This window comes from Pseudorca crassidens, chromosome 14, assembly GCF_039906515.1.
Source record: "Pseudorca crassidens isolate mPseCra1 chromosome 14, mPseCra1.hap1, whole genome shotgun sequence".
In the NCBI taxonomy this organism is placed as follows: Eukaryota; Metazoa; Chordata; class Mammalia; order Artiodactyla; family Delphinidae; genus Pseudorca; species Pseudorca crassidens.
Window position 1 is genome coordinate 32,858,384 of NC_090309.1, and position 22,569 is coordinate 32,880,952.

Here is a 22,569-nt window from a genome sequence, read left to right on the forward strand (position 1 = left end):
GGAAGAGTGAGTATCAGATCTATGGCCAACACAGTCCACTAGCGTGTCCTGATACACCAGCACCTGGCTTGAATAAAGGGAGATGGGCTTATGTTATGGCAAGAGGAACAGAGATTAGGCATTAAGGAGAATCCTGCCATTGTTGTTAGACTGTGGAATTTCCTACCAGTGAAGTTACCAGATGTTACTGTAATTTATAATGATCCTCTGGGGTTACTGCCCAAGTCACTTTCTCCTAGCCCACTCTCATTCCACCACTTTGCCATGGTGACTTAAAAAAGCCCAGCTCCCATTCCTGGGCGTATATCCAGAAAAGACAAAAACATAACATGCACCCCAATGTTCATAGCAGCACTATTTACAATAGCCAAGACATGGAAGCAACCTAAATGTCCATCAACAGATGAATGGATAAAGAAGATGTGGTATATATATACAATGGAATATTACTCAGCTGTAAAAAAGAATGAAATAATAGCATTTGCAGCAACATGGATGGACTTAGAGATTGTCATACTAAGTGAAGTCAGACAGAGAAAGACAAATGCCATATGCTATCACTTATATGTTGAATCTAAAAAAATTATACAAATGAGCTTATTTATAAAACAGAAACAGACTCACAGACATAGAAAACAAACTTATGGTTACCAAAAGGGAAAGGAGGCAGGGAGGGATAAATTAGGAGTTTTAGATTAACAGATACAAACTACTATATATAAAATAGATAACCAACAAGGACCTACTGTATAGCACAGGGAACTACACTCAATATTTTGTAACAACCTATAATGGAAAAGAATCTGAAAAAGAGTATATATATATACATGAAACTGAATCACTGTGCTGTACACCTGAAAACTAATAAAACATTGTAAATCAACTCTACTTCCATTAAAAAAGCCCAGCTCTCACCTTGATATTGTGGAAGCTGAGAAAGTACACACTTATACTTTCAAGTCCATGCTTTTAGAAATTTATTTCTTTGTGATAAGCTGGATTTTGGTTTGATATTTTATCATACCGAAAGATTCTGATTCTTCCTATGTAAGTGTTTTAGGAGGAGTGAGGATGGGTTTTTGAGGATGGGTTTTTGAGTAGAAAGAGGCACACCTTGATCGGAGAATACCACTTCCGGGGGGACGAGGGCCTGCGCATGTTGTTGTTGAGATTTCGGGGTTCTGGGAATTCGTACTCCTGCTCTGGCATCTTGACTCTTGCATTCTTTGCCTTCTCCAACTTAGCACCTTCTTCTGTGGAGCCCTTTTCTCCCCAACGAACCTAAAATAAATAACATACAAAAAAAGCAAAAGGACAGAATAAAATCTGACGGCTCTGGAGAACGAGAATCACAAATAACTGTATGATGTGCTACCCAGTCCTCATTTCCTTTGGGTTTTGAGGGTCAGGGAAGAGCGGTGGTATGGAAAAAGGGAAAGGGGGAGGGCTAAAGGAGCAGAGAAGGGCAGCGAGGGGCATGGATATTTGGGGGAGGAACTGTCCAGGCTGTGGGGACAGTACGTGCAAAGGCATTGTGGGCCCAGGCGAGAACTTGGGATTTTATTCCAGTGAGAGAAGAAACCACTGCGGGTGGGGTTGAGCCAATGCGCGAATCGCTCTGACTCACAGTGGGCAAGATACAGGAGTGCACGGGTAAAAGGCTGTACCCGCCATCTCTCCATCTGATGCCTCCCAGTCCACATCCTCATTAGACCTCAGGTGTGAGTTTTCACCAATTTGCTTTGGTTTTCCATCCCTGAGTAGTCAGCACATAGATATGAGTACATGAAGCTGTCCTCTTACCTCCATCCTTTTAATGCCTCCAACTCCTCGCCCACCATAATAAGAGGCATCTACCGTAGGCCACTTTTTCTTAGGCAGACCATCGTCATCTTCTTCCTGCAGAGAGATTGTGACACATGAAGGAAGCAAAGCACCATTGCTGTATGTATGTGTCCACTGTCGCAGAGCGGATAGGGGTAGACTGCCTGGGTTAAATCCCAGTGCTACCGCTTCCTGGGGCCCTGGGAAATCACTTAACCTACCTACGCTTATTTTTCTTACCTGTAAAGTGGGAATAAAGAGCAGCACGACATGGTTAGACTGTGGTGTATTCTTGGGACCTGTTCTCTTCTGCATCTCTACTCCTTGATAGGGTATCTCATCTAATCCCATCTACATGTTAATGACCTGTCAATTTACATCTTCATCCCTGACTACTCTGAACTCCGTTGACACGGACATCTCCTCCTGGGGGACTAATCAACATCTCAACCATACCGCATCCCAGACATAGACAATGGACTTCAGGACACGGGGAGTGGGGAGGGGAAGCTGGGACAAAGTGAGAGAGTAGCACTGACATATACACACTACTAAACGTGAAACATTGTATATATGTGCCACATCTTCTTTATCCATTCATCTGATGATGGACACTTAGGTTGTGGCACATATATACAATGGAATATTACTCAGCCATAAAAAGAAACGAAATTGAGCTATTTGTAAAGAGGTGGATAGACCTAGAGTCTGTCATACAGAGTGAAGTAAGTCAGAAAGAGAAAGACAAATCCCGTATGCTAACACATATATATGGAATTTAAGAAAAAAAAATGTCATGGAGAACCTAGGGGTAAGATAGGGATAAAGACACAGACCTACTAGAGAATGGACTTGAGGATATGGGGAGGGGGAAGGGTAAGCTGTGACAAAGCGAGAGAGAGGCATGGACATATATACACTACCAAACGTAAAATAGCTAGCTAGTGGGAAGCAGCCGCATAGCACAGGGAGATCAGCTCGGTGCTTTGTGACCGCCTGGAGGGGTGGGATAGGGAGGGTGGGAGGGAGACGCAAGAGGGAGGAGATATGGGGATATATGTATACGTACAGTTGATTCACTATGTTATACAGCAGAAACTAACACACCATTGTAAAGCAATTATACTCCACTAAAGAGGTTAAAACAAAACAAAGCAATACCGAGTCAAAAAGAAGTCCTGATTTCCCCACTTCAGACCTGCTCCTCCCACAGTCTTCCCCCTTGCCTAGGAGTCACTCTTGAATTCTCTCTCCCCCACTGCCCCTCTCCCACCCCATCTCAATTTCCCAGCGAGCTCTGTTGACCCTACTTTTAAAAGATTCCAAATGTGTGACTTCTCCAACTGTACCCCCATCACCACCTCCACCACCTTGGTCTCAAGGCCCCATAAGCTTTCTCCTAGATACTGAGGTAGTCTCCTAACTGACCTTCCTGCTGCCCTCTTACCTACGATCCATGCTCCACAAAGCAGCAGAATAAATTCCAAACCCCGACTCTGCCCTGCGAGCTCTGGCCTTTGCTCACCTCTCCAGCCTTCTTCCTTACCACGCTCCCCTTCTCTCTGGCCCTCAAACATTCTGCGTGCATCCCTGTCTCGGGGACTGTGCACAGTCCCTTGTCCAGGAATGGCTTTTCCCCTGGTCTTTTCATGGTTGCATCCTTCTTATCACTCCACAGAGAGGCCTTCCCTGGACATCCTTCTCAAGTAGTCCCACTCTCTTCGTCCCATCAATCTGTTTTATTTTTATTTTTAGCTCTTACCATGGCTTGCTATTTATTTATTGTCTGTCTCTGCACACCGGGATGTAAGTTCCAAGGAAACTTCTGGTTATTTGTCGTATTTACTATTCTCTTCTCAGCTTTTAGAACAGCATCTAGTACGTGGTAGATGCCCAAGAATCATCTGCTGAATTTACAAATAAACTAAATGAGATGATTCAAATAAAGCAGTAAACTCAGTGCCTGCAACTTAGCTCAGAGACAGGAAGCTAGCACTGATTATATTTTTCAAAATGAAGGAGCTTGTAAGTTTATGGATGGAAAAGGGAAGGATAGTCAGCAAAACTGTTCCTCATCTTGGCACAGTGATTATTCCTGTCGTGGGGAGAAAAACTCACCATCTACGGTCCTGGATGGGCTATAAGGTGGTGTGTAATTTCCCTCCTGGGTAGGGAAAGGAAGCTAAAAAAGGGGTCAGCAAAGCAGCAGGATGAGCTCAGAACAAGCGGGCCTCCTACAGACTTGTGTTGGAGGCATCTGTGGAGGCAGTAGAGTCCCATGTGGGGCCGTCACTGTATGGAAAGGGGCATCCCATGCATGGGGCAGGGTATAAAGCACGGGTCGGCAGAAGAGAGATCAGAGCCAGAGGTGACAAAGCAAAACAGTAACACGTAACACATTAACACTCCCAGGGTGACCTGCTGTGCTTGCAATAGGCAGGCTTCTTTTTAAAAATTCAAAAAAAGCATGAATACATAGTGATCACCGCTGACCAGAGGACCTGCAACATTCTGGCAGGTGAGCAGAATGGGTCAGTCTCTCTCTGTGTCTCTCTCTCTCTCTTCAACGTATATGTCCTTCTTGGACGTGGGACTGTGTGCCCTGAAGGCACAGTGGATTCTGTTGACCCTTATATTTTAAATCTTGCACAGAGCCTGGTGTACAGTAGGTGCTCAATATTTGCAAGTATTGAATTCACGATAACCACAGCTGGATTTATGTACCCTTGACCGTGTATGTGCCGGTCACTCTTCTGGGCACTTGACGTGTATCAATATTAAACCAGTTAGGTCATCTTTAATCTTTCAAACCTACATGTTGTCAGATAAATTTAATGGGTAAGACAAAGCTCTTAAGATGTATTTGGATCCCTTACAATAGAGATCTGATAATTAAGGGACCTGGGGAGAAGAGGCCCAACAGACAAGAAATTGTCTCAAAGGTTTTATCCCGTTTTCGTATTTCTAATAAAATTTGGTTTCCAGAGATGAAAAATAAATAAAATAAACCAGTTAGCTCACAAATAGCCACTGAGGTAGTTGGTGCTATTACACCCATTTTACAGAGAAGGAATAGAGAGGTTAAGTGACTGAGTCACCAGCTGGAATGCGGTGGAGATGGATTTGAGCCCAGGCAGCTATACACTCTTGTTTGATTGTTTCTCAGTGTTGACAAAATTCAAGGTTTTGCCCTTTTTTGTTTTGCTTTTCCAACCATTTGATGCTTTCAAATAAATGCTAGTTTTCTACTTCTCAACCCTTGTAGCTGCTAATTTTGAACACTTCTGACTATAAAACATGGCAAAATAATAAATAAAAACAAGCAAAAGCAAAAAAAAAAAAAAAAAAAAAAAAAGACCCAAGCAGGGAAATACTATAGCTCACAGTACTTTACCTTATGATATAATTTCAGAAAGCTTCTGATGATGATGTCAACCAGGAACTTTATATGGTTAAACTTTACCACCAGAGTGTGTCTGTGTGTCATACATGAAACATGGCTTCAAAAAGCCTGGGCATGCCTGGTCTAGTGCCTTGTTCAAAGGACTTAATTGAAATTAAGTCACCCTAAACTGAACATACCACCAAGAATGTAAGAAACTCCAAGGATACAGCTGCTCTTATTCATTAGGGGGCTGAAAAGGTCTTATGAGTCTCCTAATTTCTTAAATGACAGGAGCACAAACATTACAGACCATCTAACTGAGCCATTTCATTGCACAGAAGAGGATAGTCAGATCCAGAAAAACGAAGAGAATTTCCGATCTGGCTTGCTGATGCCTCGTCCGGGATTCCCCCTATATTTGCACACGGAGCGCCCTCCCGCTCATCTCTTCCCGCCCCGGGGGCTCTACTTCTCCGCGGTGCCTGGGTACCCAGGCTGGGCCGGCTTTCTGCGCATGTGCAGGGCCCACATCCCACACGGGAAATGCCGAGACTGCAGACCGCTCCACGCGTTCCTGATACACCAAGCCTGCCTTTAATCCCCTGACCCGAGCTTGCCTGCCAAACTCAAACAACAACAGCAAAAGACAACACAGAGGCCCAGGGTTTGACCAAAGGGAGAGTCAGAATTTCCCTGCAGTTACCATGGCTCTGTTTACACATTCTAGAGACGGGAGGGTTTTGCAATCTTCAGAAGAGAAGGGAATCTTTGATGTGTTTTTTTCATTTGGCCAAAAATTGATGGAGTAAAATCATAGTCCCCAGCAATTCCACTAACAGAATTGGCAGCACCTGAGGTGAATTTCTACCTCTAATCAAGTATAAGGGCTTTGGCGGAAGTCCCCCTCAAACTGCCCTTTAAGGATGTCGCAGGGAGGGGAAAAACCACCAGTATGATAAATGGAGGACAGACTGGATGAGCTGAATTGCTTTGTGTTAGCAAAGCCGTAGGAATCAGGGGTTTGTGGGCGGTCAGCAGAAGAGTGGAACTGAGCTCCAGAAAACTACCAGCCCCTGCCCTGCCCCCACCCCCACCCCCCGAGACGGCCAGGAGAACCGTCCAAGAGTGGAATGAAGGGGCTTTTTAACAGTCTGTCGGAAGTTGTTAATTGGCTGCACTGTGCTGTAACCCACTCATACTTTTAAACCTTCAGTAACGCTCCCTATGCAGACGGCTTTGTGCCCGTGGTGCCTTTGGGGGATGGAGGGATCTGGTTTGTCAGATGGTATCTGTCTCCTTCTGAGAGGAGATAACACAGAAGAAGCCAGAAATGGAGTCAGTGGTGCCTGGAGAAACCTCAGAAATTAGGGAGGGATGCTGGTTTCCCATCGGGGGAAGTTGTGTTTAAATTTTAAAGGATGTGGTGGCCCCAGACATCCAGTTGTCTGATGTTTGGGTAACACAAGTGGCAGCACGTGACCCAGACAGTGAGGCCCATTCTGACCTGCTTGTCCTCAGGCAGACCTGCTCTAGGAGGAAAAAAGCTATAAAATATGAAGTCTGATGCACACGTTTGGTTGGCCCGTAACTGGATTAGTCCTGTGCTGCTGTCACACACTGAAACTTTCCATCTTTCTAATCATGCCAGGCTTTTGTATAGCCCCATGCTTCAACATTCACAGCTCCATGTGCTCGGGACAAACTTCTCCCACTTCTTCTGCCTGCCTTTTAAGCTATTGCTCGAATTTAACCTATTCTGTGAAGAACTCCCTGATTCCCCAGAGGATTCAATGCTCCCTTCTTGTATGTGCCATGGTTCCTTGTATTGACCTTCACTCACTCAACAGATATTTAACAGTTAGTTAGTTATTAAGCAAACCAGCAAGGAGAAGGGGTGAGATCACTGATCCTGGGGTTGCCTCACTCCTCCTTATAGGCCATGATGTGAATAGCGCCCCCTGGAGCTGTGATGTGGTGGCCCTCTGAGACTCAGTCTACAAGTTCTTTAACATTCCTGCTTCTCTGACATCCATTTGGCAGGAGAGACAGATGGCTAGTTTGACCCAAATAGGCTCTCAATCTCCAATTCACTATGGGTACCAGTGGGAACTACCTATGGAAAGGAGAACATAACTGAAACGGAATGGAGCCCAAGGAAACAGTTTTAAATCAGACTTTGAATTCATTAAAAAGGTCACTGAACTGTAACACATCTTAAACCCTTAGGATAAACCCTATGTAGCCCCAAACAATGTATTTGTCCGTTCCTTCCTTCACTCGCTCAAGCAGCTGTAGTTGTGCCCCACTGCACAGTGTTCTAGTTTGAGAAAAACAGAGAGAATGCAGCTGTCAACAAGATCGTTTACATTTACAGAGGGGTAAGTTTTGTGAGGGTGACGACATGAAACAAAGGATTAAGGCTACAGAAACTCCCAGGCCCAAGAGGCTCTGGAGGGGAGGGCAGACCTCAAGTAGATCTGGCTGTACTGTCTCATCTGAAGTCTTTGGGGATAAGCCAGAGAGGTCACCTTCACTGTCAGTCAGCCTTGGAGATGAATTCCTAGGAGTGAATTGGCGAATCTGAAAAATTCATCAACACTTCTGTTTGTAAATACCAGAAAATTCCAACTGACTTAACTATATGTTTTGGTACCATCATATCTGTTCACACACACACAGTGATTAACACAGTGACTGTCTTGTGTTCTTCAATAAAGAATTGTATGTATATTTTTAAAGCAATGTTCCACTTTATTTATTTCATTTTATTTTTTAAATACTTATCCTTACTATGTGTACCTATATGGTGTTTTACATTTTATCTATTTCATTTTTTAATTTATTATTTATTTATTTATTTATTTTTGTGGTACGCGGGCCTCTCACTGCTGTGGCCTCTCCCGTTGCGGAGCACAGGCTCCGGACGCGCAGGCTCAGCGGCCATGGCTCACGGGCCCAGCCGCTTCGCAGCATGTGGGATCTTCCCGGACCGGGACACGAACCCGTGTCCCCTGCCTCGGCAGGCGGACTCTCAACCACTGCGCCACCAGAGAAGCCCCAGTACTTATTGTTAATTGGATGCCCACCCAGTGTCATTTCCTTCAGTACACATCCCTCTCTCTCTCAAACGGTCAGAAAATCCATGGAAGGTGAGGACATTTAGAACTAAATCAGCAGATGAAGTACTGCATTATTGATTCTCCCATAAACTGCCAATTGTTTGGAATAACTAGAGACTTAGTGAGGAATCCTCACTCTGTTGCCAATTAGAGAAGACCCTTAACCCAGGAAATGCCCTTCTTGGTTGTGAAAATTGAGCTTCCTTGTTTTTGGGGAGAGCTTGAAATTTCAAGTAATTTTTCCTTGTCCTGTCTTTATATACAGAAACATTACTGTTGGTTGCACGAAATCTCAAAAAGTCATGCCTTTTCATTATTACGCATTTTGATATTCCCTAATAAAGAGGAGACCACTGAGAGCTCATTATAAAGTTGTGTCCATTGTCTAAGTTTATTCATTTTTTAGTAGATTCACCTCCCTTAGGATATGATGCTTACAGAGCTGATGAAAGTTTGGATAATTGATGCTTGTTCATATACATGGCAGAGATGATTTAACCTCATTTGGCTAATGATTGAATGTTAGATACTGTATTAAGCTCTTTGGGGAATATGTCAAAGATTAATTAGATATAGATCCTGACCTTCAAGTATAGCTAATGCTCTTAAACTTTGATGCAGAAGGAAAAGTTTAATAAATAAATACCCTGGGAATGTGCAGAAGGTAGAAATTAGCTCTGGTGGAAGGAATTACAGCCTAGGAGCTGTGCTGGAAAGGCTGGTGGGATTTGAACACACAGGGAGGTGCAGTGGAGAAGGTTGTCTAGATTCAGGCTATGATTTTTAGGGCCTTGTATAAAATACTTTTATGGGCTGAGTTATGTCATCGTTTCTGTGGGATTTCTTTATTTTTTATTTTTTTCTGCCAAAACACATTAGGAAGGAGATTAAGCCTGCTTAATTCACAGGGCCAAGGACCAATCAGGGCCAGCACGCATGCCCAGGTAATCAGCACAGCCTGCAGCCCGCCCTGGCCAGCCCGGAAGCTCCTGTAGGTCTAACAGAACCTTGTAGGTCTCCAGTGTCCCCAGGTTGTCCTCCTGTTTCAGAAATCAGGTCTGCCTTCTTGAGGTAAAAGCGTGACTTCCATAAGAATAGTGGATGAAACTGGAAAAATTCAACTACCTCTTTTCTCTTGCTTTTAGCTATTCTTTCTTGGTGGTTTTCTGGCTTGGGCTTTTTTTTTTTCCTCCAAAATTGTATCGTTGGCTATCAGACTTCATTCTACAAATACTTATTGAGCTTGTTTTGTGTGTGGAGTCCTAGGCTAGATGCTGGGGTCTGGGGTCAACCACACCCCACAGTCTTGGACCTAAGTCTCCTGGCATATTTTGGCCATGGTGGCTGCCACATCACATCACCTTCCAAAGGCAAATGCAGAGCCAGCAACAGAAAAGGGCAATAACTCCGCTAATTGAACATAATGAGTGAAGGGAACATTCTTCACCTCAGGGCAAACAGAGCAACCTCAGCGAGAGCTTCTCGCCCTATTTTTCTCTGGGAGTATAAGACACAGCTGCACACAACAGAACCACAGCCAAGCTGGAACCCGGGGAACTAGCCACGGTGCTTTCTCTTGAAGGATTAAGAAAAGGCTTTTGTGGATGTCAGGAGAGTTTTTTTCCCTCCCTCCTCTGTGCACAGAAATGTAATTTCCTCCTCTGATTTCTGGGCAGAAAGTTAGCATTCCAACAAGATGCGCTTTAATTGATTGCAGTTATTAAATCCCTTAGCTTACAAGCTTAGAATTCAGGATATAAGAGCCACATGGAATTTTAAATGTAATCCTTATTATTATTTTTTTTTTCTGTATGTAGGCAACTTGACAAAGGCATTGGGAAGACGAGTGGTGAGGGGGTGTTGCTCGCTTTGCAACAACAGACCTTACGGATTAAGGACAATGAACTTGAAACCTCACCAGTATATCTTCTGGTCCCACTAAGTTTGCAGACCTGGACTCTGGCTTCTAAATTGGTTAGTGTTGCATTGAGGGAGGCCAGCTAACCCAGGAGTAATCGGAGGATCAGGAAAAGCACTGGGCAGGCACTGCTGCCCAGGGATTCTCCTTCTCACCATTAGCCTTTAACGCCTCCAGGCCACACATGCACCAGACCTGCTTGTTGGACAACTTACAGTGGCATTTAAGTCACTTTTCTTCCTTTAAATGATGAGGGTCTAATGTCCTATGCAAGGCTGGCATACTAGCATATCCCCCTCCACTGTATTTTCTTTACTGCCTGGCAAACTTCAGCACCATCTGTTTCTAGAACCGCTGATTGTCTGGACGATGTGGCAAATTCACTCTGATCTACGCATATAAAGCATAAGTCTCTGCAGGGAGAAGAGATCCATCAGGTGTCTGTATTACAGGAAAAGTCAGTACCTTGGGGCTCCAAATAATTGTACGTATAAAACTACTTATGTTTGCATTTCAAATTTTTCTTGCAAGGAGAAAACCTTCCAAAAACCATTCTGCCTCGGGCTGCCAGTTCACTTCAGTTCCTGTTCATCCTTGGTTAGGAAAGAGCCAGAGACCTACCTCCCTCTTTGCTGCTTTGCACTCAGTGGGAGTCTGGGCTTGACTTAGCTCTGCTTTGCAGAGGCCTGAGTCTCGGGCTGCCCAGTCAGCTCTCTGCCCCACTCCACCATCCTGTCCACCTAGTCACTCACCTCACTTTCCTCAGCAGGGGGTGGAGGGAGCTCCTTGATAATCTGAAAAGAAAAAAAAAAGAACAAGTCAGTAGAAATCTCCAGCCACCTGCTTTCCAAGAGCCCTTGCTCTCAAGAGGTACCTGGTGGTGCGGCCATAATTACCATAGTAATGAGCCCAAGCAAGGCAGGTGTCTTTCTGGGCAGAATAGCTCAGTTAGTTAGAGCATGACCCAGGCAGAGAGTTCCACACTCAATTGTGTCTGCTGTATTTTTTTTTTTTTTTTTTTTTTTTTTTTGCGGTACGCGGGCCTCTCACTGCTGTGGCCTCTCCCGTTGCGGAGCACAGGCTCCGGACGCGCAGGCTCAGCGGCCATGGCTCACGGGCCCAGCCGCTCCGCGGCACGTGGGATCTTCTCGGACCGGGGCACGAACCCGTGTCCCCTGCCTCGGCAGGCGGACTCTCAACCACTGTGCCACCAGGGAAGCCCCTCTGCTGTAGTTTTGTATAGAGAAAAAAACGTTCCACGGGTAAAAGTTTCATCTTTTATCCCAGGGAGCTATCCTGCAAATTTATTCACTCATTTCTTCATCTGGTCATTCCTGCATCAAATCATTCACCCACCCGCCCAAACAGCTGCACATTTAACAAAGAATGGTCCAGAACAGAAGTTAAGATAGTGCTACAGAGATAAGTCAGGTATGGACCACACTCAAACTGTTGGCAATCCCATTAACTGTCACTGGCCCCAGGTGGTACCCATGGAGGGAGGATGTGACGGTCAGGCTGACGGATTCCCAACAAAGGGCAGCAAAGAAGGGGTAACTGGGGATTCCTTTCAGGGCCCTGAAATTTAAGAGGCACAAAGATTTACATAACAATATTCTAAGACTGGACTCTGCAAATACCCCATCATCAGGGTTAAAGAGAGACCTGTGGTCACTCTGGGAAGGCAAGCAATTGTGAGCCCCTTCTAGCCAATGAGAGGATGGGTGACATACGGAGAAGCATGGTGGCGGTAAGTAGCCTGTCCTCACTTTTGTCTCCACCTTGCACACCCCATTCATAAAAGGGAAGCTCTTGTACCCTTGCAGTTAATTTGATTTAGAGCCTTTTACAACGTAATTTGGCCATTATCCACTCTGACTGCACTATGTCTCCCTCCTCTCATACCCCAAGCTTATTATCAGAATGTTGGGTCCCCTACCTGCAGTCTTTTTCCTTAGAAAATTCTGGTAAATACAAAAGTCATTAAATATCTTTTGATGTCTTAGCGTCAGGGCTGACCTGGACCACTTTATGGATGGATGCTTGAGCACTGTCCATGGGACCAGTTCCTTAATGTAGTGGGAGAGCTCTCCCGGCTGCAGGGCAGGCCGCCTACTAGGCAGCTCTTCCTCACTTCTGCCCCCTACTAAGTACATATCACCTTTGATTTGATGATTATTCTGGGACCTCATTTGGGCTCTGATCCCCACTGCTGTCACCCATGCCAACACTATCTGTAATGTCATCTCTGTATGTTGAGACAGGCTACTGACTTGAGGCTCTACTAACGTCAGCCAGGGGACTGAGCCTCCAGTCACCTAAAAGGATAGGACTCAATTAAATAAGAGGCAGAGGCTATCATTTCAATCTATTTATTAATTTTATCTTTTGGCTGCACCGTGCATCATGTAGGGTCTCAGTTCCCCGGCCAGGGATCGAACTCGCAACCCCTGCACTAGAAGCGCAGAGTCTTAACCCCTGGACCGCCAGGGAAGCCCCGAGGCTATCATTTCAAACTCTCATTTCATCTGCCTCCACTTCCTGGCCATCGTGGGAAACCTGCTGAAGGTCTTTGGAAAGCATGAAGCCATGATTTCGCTCACCCACTCAACACTGGCTCCAAATTCCTTAAAAACAGTCTCTGAGGAGGGTCATTACTGCCCAGTGCTGATTTCCCATCATCCCAGAGGCAGTGATGATTTTCAAACAGGAAATGCCTGGAGACTGGAGGGAGGGGTGAGGAGCTGGGGACAGCGATCTGGAATGCATCTCTTCTCTCAGGGCGGGATTAAGGAAGGGAGCGAGACGAGAGCAGGATACTTAGGAACACAGACAGATGTTGACAAGATTGCTGTAGGCAGTGTATTTGCTAAGTACCCTGGGTGTACAGAGACTTGGTGCAGAGCAGCTGGGGTTTTGTCTTCACAGTGCAACCGGCTTGCCCCCTTGCTGCATGGAAGCACTGTGTAGTTGTCAAATGTGAACCCCAGACCTGCCTTTTTTTGACTGTGACGATCCGCCAAGTCCCTGAACCTCCTTGAGCTCCACTTCATCTGCTAAATGGGAGCAATAACACTAACCTTGCAGGCACTGAGTCACGATGAGCAATAATGTTTGCAAAACATCTGGAACAGAGCGGGTGCTCAATAGATGGTGAATACTATTATTATTCCCCTTTCCCTTTCTTGTCGTCACTGTCTTTTGCTTTTATTAAATCTTTAACAAAGGTTTCACTTAACTTGCCCTCCCTCCACATATACCAAATGAAAATTCAGTATATACTATGTATGGTGGTTTCCAGATGGTGTAGCCTAGAAGCCAGAGCTTCATAAAAAGGGTGAGACAGGAGGCTGGCGCTCAGATGGTGGCCAGAGGGCCTGACAGTGGCCAGGGTCTTCAGGGGGGGTCAGTAGGAGTCTGCTTCACCACATACGTGTAAGCACATGACACCAGCCAGGAAGTGCTGACATCAGCCAGGCAGCCACCACTCAGACCAACCCGTCTGTGGGTTGATGGCCAACGTGTCTTATCGGGTATTTATCGAATTCTGCATCCAACAGTGTCCCAAGGGGAACCCAAAAGACAAAGCAAAACACATGATTTATTAAGTATTAATCAAAGGCGGACTAATTCATCATCTAGATGCCAGGCTGACATACTTGTAAACTGGGCACCTGAGCTTCTGGAAAAATGCCACCATGTTCAGGTAGACGAAATTTAGGCACTTCCAATCTGGCCTTATCGGATGGGTGTCTGGCTCTATTCAGCGGGAATGAGGAAGAAGTCTTCCTATTGCTTCCAGTCCCTGCCCCCTCCTTCCCAGTCTGCTCCTGGGGGCAGGTGCAACTTGCCCAGGGAATGGCAGGAGAGCGTCTCAAAGTGCGATCTGGGCAGGCTGGATGGGCTGTCTGTGAGTGAGACAAACTCTCATGCCAAGACCAGTGCCTGGGCCACCCAATGGAGTGCTCTGAGGACAGGGACAGTCAGCCCTCCCCACTCCCCCCACCGCCCCGCCAGGGCCCGAGCCCAGGTGGCCTGGAGGAGCAATTGGGCAACAACTTGCATTGGTCTTGAGCCTACAGCACCACTGCAGCCTCAGAGGAGAAAATGCAAATGGCCTCAGCCCCCAAAAGGCCTGCATGACGTGCAGCCGTGGCCCCCCACCTCTCCACTTCACCCCTCTCCACCTCTCTCCCCTTCACTTTCTGCACTTCAGCCTCCTGTCACCTTCCTGTCCCTTCCACACACCCTGCTGCTTTACACTTGTAGCGTCTTCTGCCTAATTGCTTGCTAACCTCCCTGCTTTGTCTGCACACCTGCATGTACCCCAGTTAACACGTATTCATCGGCTAGATCACCTCCCCTGAGAAGTCGCCCAGGACCTCACAGAACAAGCAAGGTCCCCTTTATGGGGTCTCACATAACCCAGTGTTTTCTGTAGCATTTTTAAATGTAATTAAAAGTTAATTGCATAATTCTTGGCTTCCAACTAGTGTGATTAGACGGTCTTTATTGCCAACAAGAATGCAAGCTAGGAGCAACTGAACACTACAAAGCTTAGGTCGGATTTGAGCTACTTCCCTTCTTAGAAGGTTCTGGGAGCTTCCTCTTGGTTGTGGGTGGGCTTGTCAGCTCCTTCCTCATTAGGAGGGACAAACAGAAGATGGATAAGGTTGAAGAGACCCTTAATGAAATGTTTAAGAGGAAAATCCCTCAACAAACATATCTGTAAGCATAACATGGCAGAACTGAATGGCAGTACCACGGATAAGTCTGGGGACATTTTTTCATATTTCTCCTCCAGAGGCCAACATCACATCTCTACTTACTATCATTTTCAGGTTGGATATTTGGGATGAGTAGAAAGTGACCAGATGCCTTCTTGGGATAGCTGCCCTAGAGTCCCTTCTGCATTAATGGTTGGACTGGTGAAGTGAAAGCGCATAAGAAAAATGAGATGGGATAGAGAGCTTCTGAATTCTATTAGTGTTTCTTTGCTACCTGAGAATGTCTTGAAACTCTGTTGTGAATTGGGAGATGTTCCTCTTCTCCCTTATCAGTGACTTTAACTCTGATTTAGTCCATGTTTGTTTAAGTAGATGCAGAGGTGGCCAGATTTGACAAAATCTGTCGTACGGGTCAAGGAAAGAAAGCTTGAAAAGACCAGGTGGAATCTTATTAAATTGAAATCTTACTGGCAACTTCTCATTGAGTCGAAACAAATTCAGCTTTTTAGGTACACCTCTTAGTTTGGCTGTTGGAAATGAAATGATAGAAAATGTGGAGATATAGTTAGCATGGGATGATGACAGTAGAAAGATCACATATGCCCAGGTCCTTTTTGACATCTGGGAACTTTACTGTGTTTTATGTCAAGTTCAACTGTTTAGGTCTCTGTAAATCTCTCTCTTAAAATTTATTTTATAAAATGTTAAGGTGAAATAAAGCACCTGGTGAGTTTATTTTGCTTGTTTTTTTCCCCTCCAGAAGTGTTCAAGATTTGCTCCTAATTTATGTTGGATCCTTGCACTTTGTTGCCCTTACATCTCTACTGCTATAGTACTGTGTAATGGAATGCAGAATGCAATCTACCTTTTTTTTTTTTTTGCAGTACATGGGCCCCTCACTGTTGTGGCCTCTCCCATTGTGGAGCACAGGCTCCGGACGCGCAGGCTCAGCGGCCATGGCTCACGGGCCCAGCCGCTCCGCGGCATGTGGGATCTTCCCGGACCGGGGCACGAACCCGTGTCCCCTGCATCGGCAGGTGGACTCTCAACCACTGCGCCACCAGGGAAGCCCTCTACCTGGTTTTTGACACCGGCCCCTCTTCCTCCTCTCAGGGTAGCCACACTGGCTCATTCCATTTAATAGAGTGAGTGTGGTCAGTGTGGTGCACAAGGAGCAGGGGGATGCCAGGCTTGGCTATTCCCCCATGGGCCCTGCTATGGCTCCACCATCACAACATTCCGTTTCTCCTGCTTATCTTTCCTGTCTCTTCTCTCTGATGGTGGTTGGCTGTAGGCTAAGCTGTATGAGCTCATGTTAGACAGATGCTCATCTTATGGCATGAGAAGAGGACTTCTTTTTGGGTCCCCTTTCTTCTTAGATTGTCTTCAGTGTCTCAGTGTCCTTCTTGCTTGAACTGGATGAGGAGCATCTCCTGCAACCTCCTTTGTACCGAAGGTGTGGTTCTCTTGTTGCAAAGGAGACACTTCCATGACACATAGCCAGTTCTGCTGTCCAGACAAAGTCCATGAGAATGGCTTAAGATAACTACTCTATTAACAAAATTAAGCATTTGTCCTCTAGTTTGAATTAGGTGAATAGCTCTAAACATTATCGAGTACCAGAGTAGCCTGCAAGGCTTCTTAAAACACAGACTTCTGGGCTGCATCCCTGAGTTTATTATCAGTAGGTCTGGAGTGGGATCTTTGCATTTCTAACAAGCTCCCAAATGATGCTTATACTGCTGGTCCGTGGACCACACTTTGAGAACTATGAAGTAGCCTGTTTTTAACAATGCTACACCTCAAGTGGATATATGGGGGTGTGTTTTGCTTCAAGTCAGACATTCCTATGACTGTTCTGTTGAGAGCTGCCTATGGCTGATTAGAAAATGTTTGAGTCTAAAAGTTATTGTGTCCCTGCTCTATTGTCAGGGACTGTGGGGTCTTCGTTTCTTATGGGTCCCACCTAGGGGAAGACAGAGTACTATCTCTGGAGGAAACTCTCTTGCTTCCTCTGAAGAGCATTCGTGCTCATCTGTGTGCAGAGCTGGCATGGCCTGCATTCTTGGATCCAGCCCTGAAGCAATCCCAGGCAGATGATTGCCTGGGCGTTAGGGACACGGTTCTTATCTTTCACTGCACCATTGGCAATGAACTGACTGCACTGTATTGGCATCTCTTTCTTCTGCAAGAAGAACTGGACTCTAAGCTTCTAGAAGACATGGGCATACTTGGCTCAGTTTTAATCTCCCGACACATAGTCCGTGCTTGCTGCTTAGTCACTATTTCTGGAATGAATGAGTATGCATTATAAAGGAAAAGGTAAAGAAAGCATTTCTGATTATTCTAAACTCTTTGCCTGTCAAATAAGCCCTTTAGTGATACAAGATGCAACTCTGGTTTCTCAACTCTCCATATAAATGTTTCTTTAGTAATTAATATGCTAACAGTTCCAACTGCCAGGAGTGGATTGTGACACATGTATGCACCATAAGGATCTCATTAGAGTTATGGGTTGGACTCATGGTTAGTTATGGTACTTTATTGACACCATCTATATCCCATTTTATCCCCTAACCCCAGCCTCCAAGTAAATTCCCTTGCCTTGTGGTTCACGAATCAGCTTTGTGTCCCAAATTAAATTTCCAAGAAGGCTTCCTGAAAATTTGAAAACAACATGTACAGTTTCTTTTGTTACAATATAGGTATGTAACATGTGAATTTATTCATATGTGGTAAGGACGCTGAGCAATAAAATCAATCAACTATGAAATCGTATTAGCTCAAAGTATGATTTTTCATGAAGTAAAGGAGAAGGTAATATACAGGCAGACTTTGCTTTATTGTGCACTGAAGATATTTTGTTCTTTACAAATTGAAGCTTTGTGGCAACACTGTGTTGAGCAAGTATTTTGGTGCCATTTTTCCAACAGCATTTGCTCACTTCATGTCTCTGTGTCACATTTAGGTAATTCTCTCAATATTTCAAAATTTTTCATTATTATTATGTTTGCTATGATGATCTGCAATCAGTGATCTTTGATGTTACTATTATAAAACGATTATGAGTAAATAAATAAGGAAACAGAAGCTTTAAATGGCACAATAGACCAGATAGATTTAATTGATATTTATAGGACATTCCAACCAAAAACAGCAGATTGCACTTTCTTCTCAAGTGCGCATGGAACATTCTCCAGGATAGATCACACCTTGGGTCACAAATCAAGCCTCAGTAAATTTAAGAAAATTGAAATCATATCAAGCATCTTTTCTGACCACAACACTATGAGATTAGAAATGATTAACAGGGAAAAAAACGTAAAAAACACAAACACATGGAGGCTAAACGATACATTACTAAATAACCAAGAGATCACTGAAGAAATCAAAAAATACCTAGAAATGAATGACAATGAAAACACGATGATCCAAAACTTATGGGGGGCAGCAAAAGCAGTTCTAAGAGGGAATTCTATAGCTATACAAGCCTACCTCAAGAAATAAGAAAAACCTCAAATAAACAATCTAAACTTACACCTAAAGGAACTAGAGAAAGAAGAACAGACAAAACCCAAAGTTAGCAGAAGGAAAGAAATCATAAAGATCAGGGAAGAAATAAATGAAATAGAAACAATAACAAAGATCAATAAAAGTAAAAGATGGTTCTTTGAGAAGATAAACAAAACTGATAAACCATTAGCCAGACTCATCAAGAAAAAGAGGGAGAGGACTCAAATCAATAAAATTAGAAATGAAAAAGGAGAAGTTACAACAGATATCGCAGAAATACAAAGCATCCTAAGAGACTACTACAAGCAACTCTATGCCAATAAAATGGACAACCTGGAAGAAATGGACAAATTCTTAGAAATGCACAACCTGCCAAGACGGAATCAGGGAGAAATAGAAAATATGAACAGACCAGTCACAAGCACTGAAATTGAAACTGTGATTAAAAACTTTCCAACAAACAAAAGCCCAGGAGCAGATGGCTTCACAGGCGAATTCTATCAAACATTTAGAGAAGAGCTAACACCCATTCTTCTCAAACTCTTCCAAAAATTTGTGGAGGAAGGAACACTCCCAAACTCATTCTGTGAGGCCACCATCACCCTGCTACCAAAACCAGACAAAGATACTAAAAAAAAAGAAAATTACAGGCCAATATCACTGATGAACATAGATGCAAAACTCCTCAGCAGGCCTTCCCTGGTGGCGCAGTGGTTGAGAGTCCGCCTGCCGATGCAGGGGACACGGGTTTGTGCCCCAGTCCGGGAAGATCCCACATGCCACGGAGTGGCTAGGCCCATGAGCCATGGCCGCTGAGCCTGTACATCCGGAGCCTGTGCTCCGCAATGGGAGAGGCCACAATAGTGAGAGGCCCGCGTACCGCAAAAAAAAAAAAAAAAAAAAATCCTCAACAAAATACTAGCAAATGGGATCCAACAACACATTAAAAGGATCGTACACCATGATCAAGTGGGATTTATCCCAGGGATGCAAGGATTCTTCAATATATGCAAATCAATCCATGTGATATACCATATTAAGAAATTGAAGAATAAAAACCATATGATCATCTCAATAGATGCAGAAAAAGCTTTTGACAAAATTCAACACCCATTTATGATAAAGGCTCTCCAGAAAGTGGGCATAGAGGGAAACTACCTCAACATAATAAAGGCCATATACGACAAACCCATAGCAAACATCACTCTCAATGGTGAAAAACTGAAAGCATTTCCTCTGAGATCAGGAACAAGACAAGGATGGGTACTCTTATCACTATTATTCAACATAGTTTTGGAAGTCCTAGCCATGGCAATCAGAGAAGAAAAAGAAACAAAAGGAATACAAATTGGAAAAGAAGAAGTAAAACTGTCACTGTTTGCAGATGACTTGATACTATACATAGAGAATACTCAAGATGCCACCAGAAAACTGCTAGAGCTAATCAATGAATTTGGTAAAGTTGCAGGATACAAAATTAATGCACAGAAATCTCTTGCATTCCTATACACTAATGATGAAATATCTGAAAGAGAAATTAAGGAAACACTCCCATTTACCACTGCAACAAAAAGAATAAAATACCTAGGAATAAACCTACCTAGGGAGACAAAAGACCTATATGCAGAAAACTATAAGACACTGATGAAAGAAATTAAAGATGATACAAATAGATGGAGAGATATACCATGTTCTTGGATTGGAAGAATCAATATTGTGAAAATGACTATACTACCCAAAGCAATCTACAGATTCAATGCAATCCTTATCAAATTACCAATGGCATTTTTTACAGAACTAGAACAAAAAATCTTAAAATTTGTATGGAGACACAAAAGACCCTGAATAGCCAAAGCAGTATTGAGGGAAAGAAATGGAGCTGGAGGAATCAGACTACCTGACTTCAGACTATACTACAAACCTACAGTAATCAAGACAATATGATACTGGCACAAAAACAGAAACATAGATCAATGGAACAAGATAGAAAGCCCAGAGATAAACCCATGCACCTATGGCCAACTAGTTTACGACAAAGGAGGCAAGGATATACAATGGAGAAAAGACAGTCTCTTCAATAAGTGATGCTGGGAAAACTGGACAGCTACATGAAAAAGAATGAAATTAGAACACTCCCTAACACCATACACAAAAATAAACTCAAAATGGATTAGAGACCTAAATGTAAGACCGGACACGGTAAAACTCTTAGAGGAAAACATAGAACACTCTTTCACATAAATCACAGCAAGATGTTTTTTGATCCACCTCCTAGAGTAATGCAAATAAAAACAAAAATAAACAAATGGGACTGAATGAAACTTCAAAGCTTTTGCACAGCAAAGGAAACCATAAACAAGACAAAAAGACAACCCTCAGAATGGGAGAAAATATTTGCAAACGAATCAATGCACAAAGGATTAATCTCCAAAAAATATAAACAGCTCATGCAGCTCAATATTAAAGAAACAAACAACCCAGTCCAAAAATGGGCAGAAGACCTAAATAGACATTTCTCCAAAGGAGACATACAGGTGGCCAAGAAGCACATGAAAAGCTGCTCAACATCACTAAAGATTAGAGAAATGCAAATCGAAATTACAATGAGGTATCACCTCACACCAGTTAGAATGGGCATCATCAGAAAATCTACAAACAACGAATGCTGGAGAGGGTGTGGAGAAAAGGGAACCCTCTTGCACTGTTGGTGGGAATGTACATTGATACAGCCACTATGGAGAACAGTATGGAGGTTCCTTAAAAAACTAAAAATAGAATTACCATGTGATCCAGCAATCCCACTACTGGGCATATACCCAGAGAAAACCATAATTCAAAAAGACACATGCACCCCTGCAAAAAGACACATTGCAGCACTATTTACAATAGCCAGGTCATGGAAGCAACCTAAATGCCCATCGACAGATGAATAGATAAAGAAGATGTGGTACATATATACAATGGAATATTATTCAGCCATAAAAAGGAATGGAATTGGGTCATTTGTTGAGACATGGATGGATCTAGAGACTGTCATACAGAGTGAAGTATGTTAGAAAGAGAAAAACAAATAGCGTATATTAATGCATATACATGGAACCGAGAAAAACGGTACAGATGAACCAGTTTGCAGGGCAAAAATTGAGACACAGATGTAGAGAACAAACGTATGGACACCAACGGGGGAAAGCGGCGGGGTGGTGGTGGTGGTAGTGTGATGAATTAGGCGATTGGGATTGACATATATACACTGATGTGTATAAAACTGATGACTAATAAGAACCTGCTCTATAAAAAAATAAATAAAATAAAATTCAAAAATTAAAAGAAAAAGATTATGACTCACTGAAGGTGCAGGTGATTAGCATATTTTAGCAATAAAATATTTTTAACATTAAGGTATGTGAATTTTTTTTTAGGCATAATGCTATTGCATACTCAATAGACCACGTAACCTTAATGTGCACTGGGAAACCGAAAAAATTCATGTGACTTGCTTTACTGTGGTGGTCTGGAATGGAACCTGCAATACTTCTGAAGTATGCCTGTATGTGTTTTAGATTTTTTTGGTTGTGGTAAAGGTCACATAACATAACATTAACCATTTAAAAGTGTGAGCTGGCTGATTATATTGGGTGCCACCAAGTACTATCAGGTGAATGTGAAGATGCTGCTCAGCTGTCAGGAGTGACCTGGAAGAAACATACAAAACTCACACACACCTCATCTGTTTTCTTAGTTCTGTTTACCCTTGTGCAGTGCAATTAAATCAATATATCGCACTTGTGAGCCTGTGTACCTTTCTTCATGAAAGCATTTAAAGCATCCTCAACACGAGTGTATGTCCTGGTTATAAGAATCCAAGGATTCAGGGAAGGAGGAAAGCCTTAAGCTTGTGCATGAGATGCTCATGAAGAGATGAGATTCATGGGACACCCTGAGAGCAAAGGGAGTAAAGGAACCCACGTTGAGCTTCATTGGAGACCACACTGAGGAACCCAAAGAAAGGAGAATGGAAGGCATGGGGCCCTTCATCTGCTTTAAAGGGGATTAGAAGCATGTGTCATGGATTGAAGAAAAGGC

At 43.7% G+C, this 22,569-nt stretch overlaps 1 protein-coding gene across 5 annotated transcripts in view; it reads right to left on the reverse strand.

The window, feature by feature from the left end:
* ANTXR1 (ANTXR cell adhesion molecule 1) overlaps window positions 1-22,569 on the reverse strand; it is a 245,461-nt gene that overhangs the window by 68,751 nt on the left and 154,141 nt on the right. For all 5 annotated transcript variants that reach the window (XR_010934482.1, XM_067704842.1, XM_067704845.1 and 2 more), the window contains exons 14-16: window positions 10,999-11,040; window positions 1,804-1,899; window positions 1,114-1,281 (exon numbers count right to left, since the gene is read on the reverse strand). Coding sequence is in view for 4 of the 5 variants with exons in the window: in XM_067704842.1 (XP_067560943.1) it covers window positions 1,114-1,281; window positions 1,804-1,899; window positions 10,999-11,040 (306 nt within the window). In the remaining variant the exon portion in view is untranslated. The remainder of the gene's footprint in view (window positions 1-1,113; window positions 1,282-1,803; window positions 1,900-10,998; window positions 11,041-22,569) is intronic.